The sequence below is a fragment of the Anabrus simplex genome, chromosome 3, assembly GCF_040414725.1.
Source record: "Anabrus simplex isolate iqAnaSimp1 chromosome 3, ASM4041472v1, whole genome shotgun sequence".
Taxonomy (NCBI): domain Eukaryota; kingdom Metazoa; phylum Arthropoda; class Insecta; order Orthoptera; family Tettigoniidae; genus Anabrus; species Anabrus simplex.
Genome location: NC_090267.1, coordinates 524,071,269 through 524,079,905, shown reverse-complemented (window position 1 = coordinate 524,079,905; position 8,637 = coordinate 524,071,269). Strand labels below are relative to the sequence as shown.

General features: G+C 45.1%; 1 protein-coding gene across 1 annotated transcript in view; it reads left to right on the top strand.

Annotated features, from left to right (window-relative positions):
• Positions 1-454: 454 nt before the first annotated feature.
• Positions 455-8,637, top strand: part of Non3 (Ribosome production factor 2-like protein Non3) — a 182,257-nt gene continuing 174,074 nt past the window's right edge. The window contains exon 1 of the mRNA XM_067143683.2: positions 455-636. Within this exon, the coding sequence (XP_066999784.1) occupies positions 614-636 (23 nt within the window). The 5' untranslated portion in view covers positions 455-613. The remainder of the gene's footprint in view (positions 637-8,637) is intronic.

Here is an 8,637-nt window from a genome sequence, read left to right as displayed (position 1 = left end):
TTACGAGTGTAATACGAGGACTTGCTACTTCTTCCCTTTCAGAATGTGCTGTCTTAAAGTGTGACGTCAAAGAACATCAAAAAACTGTTAGTGAAATTATCTTATTGAAGTTTGTAAGACCTCTATTAACTAATATTGCGTTGGGAAGAACTCAAAAAGTTAGCCGTCCGGTATATCACTCCAAGACTTCCTCCAGGAAAATTTTTAAATTGTGAGGTGAAGGGGTCTACTACTGCTAAACTACTGCTTCATACAGGTAATAGACCCTATTACTAATGCAATTTACGAGCTTTTATGAACGTATGACTGTATTGCATCGGGTTCTGTAGACTGTCATCATAACAGTTAGTTAAGAACATTGTGCGTCTTTGTCTGCCATCTAGCGGAGAAAATTTGCCGCGGCGTAGTCGCAAAAAATCTCGCATAGAGCAGGCAGTATAGGAGGATCGAGACGGCGGTGGGGTGAAATAACGAGCCCAAATCAACTTCACGAACAGAACAGAACATGAAGGCTCACGTTCACTCGTGTGAAGAAAAAAATATTTTTTAGAGGTCGACTGGTATATCATCGTGCTGCTTGAATAGTTTAGTCTCATACAGTCTTTGGTTAAAAATGCCTGCTCTTCAAAGAATTAGGTATGTAATGTTTAGCCATGTGTGTTAGTAACGTTCCTTCAGTTTTGTAGTGCCTTCCAAATATGCTGTATATTGGATATATAATAGTTCGTCCGGGTATCTGGTTTCTAACAAACAGTGCGCATTCTTGAGAACTAGGGGATTTATTCTTAAGAGATGAGCTGCAAGGCACCTTCAGGCTGAAGGAGGCTTTTCTTCGTGGTTTCATGTTATATTTTGTCCCGGATCATTTTTCTTGGTATTGTTTACACATTTTTTAAATATAATCTTTGGCAATTTAGACCATTTTTTGCTTTCTTGATTACTGTCTCTTCTAGCATGTATCACTTTCGCTTCAGAACAGTCTTGTTAACACTGCAAGAGGGAGTGTCATCCATCTGGAATTATGCTAGGCCTAGATCTAGCAGATATTTCTTTTTGTACTTATTTTGACTTAGTTGCTTGCTGCCTTTTTCTCTCTTCTTTAATAATAGGAAGCCCAAAAGATAGTTCATAAAATAAATTCCTTATTGGTAAACACACGTATTTTACACAACGCATGGATAGTTACTGTAAATAGGCACTATTTTTTGTTCCGTTAACTCCCAAATGGGATTATTGGAACATTGCTGTGTAATCTGCTACCTCTTCACTGCAATCACTTCGTCAGTAGTGAAAGAATGAGAAAATTACAGAGCAAGTTTAATTTTCTTGCACACTGCTCTTAAATTTCATAGCCTAATTAACATTTGTTATCCTAAGTAAAGGTAACCTATTTCAAAATGTAAAGACTTATAGGCACTCAAAAAGAGAATGAATGCATGGTATTTTAAGTTCCCCTCATTTAAGATTTTAGCCTATCAGATGTAATATAACTTATCAAAATATATGTTAAGAATTAACCACAGTTACCTTTATGTTTGTATATATTTTTAATTCCTCGTAAGTTGGCGTTAGAAACTGTTACAATGCGAGTTTATGAGTGAGTAAGTAAGTAAAATTCATAAAGCTTAGTAGTATTAATAGCAAGCATGGAGATAGAAATAATTATACGATGTACAACATGACAATATTAATGAAGATAACAATTATAAAACTAACAATAGTTGTAAGAAAATGAAGTAAAGACGTATAAATAGCAAAAAAATCCTAATTTTTAGGAAAAAGTATGCTCCTTCATACTTCACTCATCGTACAAGTCAGATGGAAGCATTCGGCAAGTGATTTCGGCAGCCCATCTTTAATCTCTGAGAACGCAATTCTTTGATGTTGGCAGGGAGGGTATTCCACAGTCTAGCGGCAGTGACCACAAAGGAGCGGTTGTAAGCTGTGGAATGATTGGGAGATATGGTTAAAGAGGCTCTAGATTGTGTATCGTGATGAAGGTAGCTAAAGGGTATAATGGCGGCTCCAGAGAGTAGAGATGGAGGCTCGTTTGTTGTTACTTCACGAGGATGCTCTTTTGTTATTAGTTCACAAGAGTGCTGATAGGAGCATTGTTAGATGCTACCAGCTGTTGAAGGAAGTGCATATTTGTTGATGGAGGTCGCTGTCACCTGTTGGTATGCAAATGTCGTGGCTAGTGACCAAAAGAAAAAAAAACATTGGTCTAACACAGCAGAGTGTTTAACAGAAGGGGTGAGCATGCAGGGGTTCTGTTTTGTGTGACACAGGAAATGTATGTTTATTGTCAGAGGGGGCTGACACCTATTGGTTTGAGCATGTAACTCTCAACTATGCTGTCATCTATTATGTCCATTTTTAAAGCCAGCTTAAAAAGGGTAAAGGAGGAACTTATTCTGGGCTGGATAAAGGATATGAGTCAACTGGTGACCTTATATAACTTTTTTTTTAGGATGCATTAGCGTGGTAAATTGCCTAGTATGTCTGACTGCGTTGAATTATGGGAGCTTCACAAAATGCATCCAGTGGTAGCGAGTGTTCAGTGGAGGGTTGTGGTTAATGTAATTCTTGTTGGGGAGGGACACCTCTCCTGTGTACAAGCAAAGTAATGGGGCCTCATTTGGTACACCTGAATTTAGAATGCCATGCAGAAGGTACAATATTTGGAAACTGACACTTGTGCACACGAAGCCATGACAACTCTGTATAATAAGGTGGAGTCATATTGCAGAATAAAATGTTTATATCTACATGTTAATACTAAAAACAGCTTTGTCCAGTTCGTCCGTGTGTTCCACTCGACCGATTTGCTTCATTTTAGTTTTATTCTCTGTGGAATTATCTGCTGGTGGATTGATTGGTCTCTAAGTTCAGTCAACTTAATGATCACTCGTGTAGGCTTATCATAGCCCACAATACATTCTGTACAGTTAAGGAATAAGGTGATAATGATGCTTGTAGTTTAAAAAGGGCTAACATTCAGGTTATCAGCCCTTTTGCATAAGATATCGGCAAAGCTGCAATTTCAACCAAACTTGGTACGCACATGACTGGGAGTAAGACAGACATAGTGGGGAGGGAGTGAGAGGTAAAAATAATAAAAAATGACCGAGTCCATTGTTTTCGGGGTTGCTGAGACAAATAGCAACCCTCTGGATGACATTTAAATTCAGCCACCATCAGTCTAGGGGGTGAGTATGGCTGAAAGAGAAAATGTCCAAAATGACCAAGATTATGTCCTAGCGTAGCTCTGAACTGAACTTGGTAGACATATGAGGGGTAAGAGATCCCTACGGTTGGGAGTGACCAATATTAGTGTACAATGTGCTGAGACTGGATGCCATTTAAGTCTATCAGCATGCAAGTCAGAACGGGTGTCCAAAATGACAGAGATTAGTATTGAATTCAGTTTTCAGGTTCGCTAGGCTGATTGGTGACAGTCCCAATGTGGGCTGCCACAAGGACAAAGTCATCTAAAACTAAAACTTTACACAACAAAGCTACAAAATAGTTTGGGTTCGAACCCCACTGTCGACAGCTCTGAAGATGGGTTTCCTATTTTCACACCAGGCAAGTGTATGTTAATTAAGGCCATTGTCCTAAAAGTAAACATTTGAAAGAGTATCTGGGCAGCGAAACACTTTATCTGATCTATTTACACTAGTGTCCAAAAGTTAAGCATAAGTTACGAGTAAGAAGGGCAACATGACTTGTGCACCTACCAACCTCACGTATTCGTTCTGTGTAGGAAAGGAGTGTTCCCTGCATTGACTAGCGCAGTAACCACAAGGTAAACGCAGCCAGTGCCTGCGCCCCATATTCACTCAGTCGTGTTTGCCCTGTTATAGTGTGCGGAGTGTAGCCTCGTGGTGAACGTGACAACATAATGGCACAATGATGCCATTTGGACCCTGTTTTTCAGGGTAGATTACTCGGTTGCCTGGATGCAGGCCAGACACAGACCGAAGTCGCCGTATGCTTGAATGTGCCACAAAGTGTCATTTGCGGGCTTTGGAGACGATTTCGAGACACAGGAGATGTTAGTCGTAGGCCAGTACCAGGACGACCAAGGGTAACCACCCCACAGCAGGACCGAATCTGGCCTTAACCACCCGACAAAATCGGAGTACACCTGCAAGACAGTCGTCGGCGGAGCTTGCAACCGTCTCAGGGGTTGCCGTTTCCCGGTAAACTATGTACTGGAGGATCAGAACAGCAGAGCTCGCTCCAGCTGTGGAGCCGTCAACATCAAAACTGGACCATGAATGAATGGAGCCATGTGCTCTTCACAGATGAATCCCGCTTCAGTTTGCTGATTCCCGTCGCACATTAATCTGGAGAGAACCGGGTAGTCGATACAACCACAGGAACATCGTGGAATGGGACCAGTATGGTGGTGGTGGCGTCATTGTATGGGGCGGCATCATGTTGAATGGCCGTACGGACCAGCACATCTTCATGGGTGGTCCGAGGAACACTGTTAATGCTCGGAGATACAGGGACGAGGTACTGAGAGCACGTGTTCGACTCTTTTAAGAGGTGCGGTTGGTCCAGACTTCCTCTTAATGGACGATAATGCCCGACTGCACCATGCTGCTCTGATGGATGAATTTCTGGTTGGGGAAGACGTTCATCGCATGGACTGGCCAGCGAGGTCTGCGGATCTGAATCCTATAGAACGTGCCTGGGATGCATTGGGGGGGGGGGGGCGAGTTGCATCCAATCAGCCTCCACCAAGGACCCTCCAAGACCTTCGCATTGCCCTTTCCGAGGAATGGGATCAACTGCCACAAGAGCTCTTGGACCATCTGATAGAGAGCATGCCACGTCGTTGCGAAGCTTGTGTGGCTGTTAGGGGTAACCGTACACCCTATTAACAGCAAATTTTGTTGTGGGAGACATTGCCAAGTTTTGTTAGTTGTTGTCAAAGGTGTATCTTAGCTATGAGAACCTTTCTGTTTAAATTAATAAACTTCATTGTTTGTCCGTATTTAACTAAGATTATAACTTTTATTATAATTTGGGTCCACCTTATTCAATACATAAAAATTGTTGCGTAGATGTAAAAATATATTGTGACGAGTTGGCGGGTTAGTAAGGTAAATTAACACTAGACTGGTAGCTTGTATACTGAAATTTATTAACTACTGCTAATTATGACATGCACCTCGGTACACAGTCAGGATTCCAGACTACACACTTCTCTAGATCTCTTCCTTGACGCAATTCTTGTTTACCATTAACACTACAACACATTCTACTGTTCTTTTTCTCTTCTCTCTGTTTTTCCGATTACAGTGTCAGAGTAAACGGGCAGACCAAATGGTAACGTCGCCATGTCTCAAATTCCAACATGGCGGACACGGAAACTATTACACTGCCCCCTCCTTAAGGCTGCTCGATGATACGTGCCAGGTGATCCAGGTGAACAACCATCATCTTCCCTCGGGGAGGCCACCAGATCCGGTAGACAATATCATTGATCCTGGTGACGATTTTATATGGGTCCTCCCATTGTGGCTGCAGTTTCGGTGACTTCCCTTTTGTCCGCACTGGACGGTACAGCCACACTCTGGCACCTTCCTGGAAACCCGCAGAAATCGCCAGCATGTCGTAACAGGCTTTTACCCGGTCGCTGGCTATCCTTAGATGATGTCGGGCATAATCGTTGATGTCGCTGAGCCGTTCCACCAACTCGCGTACAGAGTCCATCGCTGGCTGCTGCTGGTCTGGTGCCGAACCAAACATTAGATCGCATGGCAGGCGAAGTCCATATTGGCAGGTGTTAGCCCGTCGTCTCATGGGTGGACGCTCGATAGGCCATCAAGAAGAATGGGACCCTCTCGTCCCAGTCCCCCTGGAGCGCCGAAACCACCTTCCTGAGATGCTCCTCGACAGTTTTCACAAACGCTCCACCCTGCCATCTGACTGAGGGTGGAGAGGTGGAAAGTTTCTGCCTTGTTCGCTATGAAGCTCCCTCGGGACACCGAATCGGCAGAAGAAGTTCTTGACCAAAACGTCGGCCACTGTCATTGCCTCTTGGTTCGAGATGGCGTATACCTCCGGCCACTTTGTAAAGTAGTCCATGGCTAGGAGTAGGTAACGGTTCCTGGCATCAGAATCGGGGAATGGTCCCGCGACATCAATGGCGATCCTTTTGAAAGGTGCTCCAACATTGTATTGAATCATATGGCTCCTATTCCTGGTACCTGGGCCCCGGCTCGCCGCGCAGGTGTCGCACAGCTGGCTCATCCTCTCAACATCGTTCCTCAGGTGCACCCAGTAGTAATGCTGTTGGGCACGATCTAGGTTCTTATTCACTCCCAAGTGGCCGGCAGTAGTGCCTGCATGCAACTCAGTCAGCACTTCTTTTCTCATGCTCCTGGGAATTATCAGCTGAGCAATGTGCTTCTTTTCGTTGGTCGATTCCCACATACAGGTAAGTACCCCATCACTAAGAATGAGAGACGACCACTGGGCCTATTATGCCTTATATGTTGGACTGAGTTCGGCGATGCCTTTCCATTCCGGTCTCTGCCTCGACTCTACTTCCCTTAAGATCAGCCCGATGTCGTCATCCTTCAGGTGCTCTCTCCTGAGGGCGTCCCAATCCCATCCTTCAGCAGTGGTGGTCCTCACGGCCCGGACGTCCATGATGCCTGCCTGTCCCTCCACTTTCTGGCAGTGTGCACAGTTCGCAAAGCACGGTGTTCTGGATAGAGCATCGGAGTTGCAGTGCTTCCTTCCTTGTCGGTGCTCAGTGGTGAAGTCATACTCCTGAAGGCGTTGTACCCAGCAGCTGTCTGTCCTTCTAGGTTTCTGAACCTTAGGAGCCAGGTCAATACAGAGTGGTCAGTGCGCAGATGGAAAGGCTGCCCATACAGATACTTGTGGAAGTGCTCCAAGGTCTTCATGATGGCCAGCAATTCCCGACGCGTCACACAGTAATTTCTCTCAGCTTTCGACAAATTCTTGCTGAAATAGGTGATCACCTTCTCCTGGCCGTCTTATACTTGGGACAACACCCCACCAATTCCCACTTCGCTGGCGTCGGTGTGTACGATGAACTTCTCTCCAGGCTTGGGATATCCTAGGATGGGAGCCTACACAAGGACTCCTTCAGTGTCCAGAAGGCATCCTCCGCCTCACTTGACCATTGGAAAGGCCTCCTCTCTTCTGTGAGTCGCGTAAGGGGCTTTGAGATGTCTGTGTAGCCAGCCAAAAATCTGCGGTAGTACATGCAAAGGCCAAGGAAACTCCTCAGTTCTCGCTTGTCCTTTGGCGCTGGCCAGTCCCTGACAGCTTTTAACTTCTCCGGATTCATGACTGCTCCCTCTGATGACACGATGTGGCCCAGGTAGCGCACCTCCTTCTGGAACAGGTGGCATTTAACTTTAGGTGAGCCCCACGTAGCCTCTGAAACATTCTCCACAGGTTCTCAGCATGCTCTCCACTCGTGCGTCCCACAATAATTATATAGTCCAAATACTCGAGGCAGGCGTCGTGATTTAGCCCCCTCAATACAGACTCCATCAGTCGCTCGAAGGTCGCCGGCGCATTGCATAAGCCGAAGGGCATCACGGTGAACTGGTAGAGCCCTTGGCTGGTTGAGAACGCCGTCTTCTCTTTGTCTTCCGGATGGAGCACCACTTGCCAGTACCCAGACTTCAGATCCAAAGTTGAAAACCACTGGGCTCCAGATAACGTGTCCAGGGTGTCATATATCCGAGGTAACGGGGAACAGTCCTTCGTTACATCGTTCAACTTGTGGTAATCGACGCAGAAGCGAAGCTCACCATTTTTTTTCTTCACCAGGACCACTGGCGACGACCATGGGCTGTTCGACTCCTCGATGACTCCCCGCTGCTTCATGTCACCCAGCATCTGGTCGATTTCCGCACTTTCTGCCAGGGGTACCCTACGAGGTGGCTGTCGGATGGGAACGGCATTGCTGGTATTAATGCGATGGTACACTTTATCCGTCTTTCTGTAGTTGCCTCTGGTAGCAGTGAAGACGTCCCTAAACTCATGAATTAGTTCCTTAAGCTCCCTGAGCTGTCTCGCCTCCAAATGTTTCCGGGCGTCGAATATAATCTTCCGGAGCTTATCCGATCGTTTGCCTGCTTCCAGGGTGTGTGCATCTTCGTCGGCCACTGGCGCGACGCTCGTAACTGGTTCACAAGTTCCAAGCTCGGTCCTGCTGGGTATCCTCTGCTGCCGCGATGTCGAATTCAATAAACAAATTTATTAAAAAACCACCATTCCAATACTTTACAATCTTTAAGTTTAAGATACAAATGTTACGTAGATGTTAAAATGGGACATGTTTCGCTTAAGCTTTTTTAAGCATCTTCAGCCACACTTAATCTAAAGCTAAGTCAGGGCCCTGAACTGGGTTCCTCATTAAAGTATAGTACATGCTTTAATATAAAATAAAAGTCATAAAAATCTAGTCTGTGGAGAAGGCAACAAGGCTAGTCACCTCTCTGTCAACACTAGGGTTTTCAACACATGCCACATTGCGAATTCTCCCACATCTAAGGCTTTATTGAACACCCTAGTTGTTGAATCTATGCTAGACAGGTCACGACTACGATCTCTTACAAAGATTGTTCCATG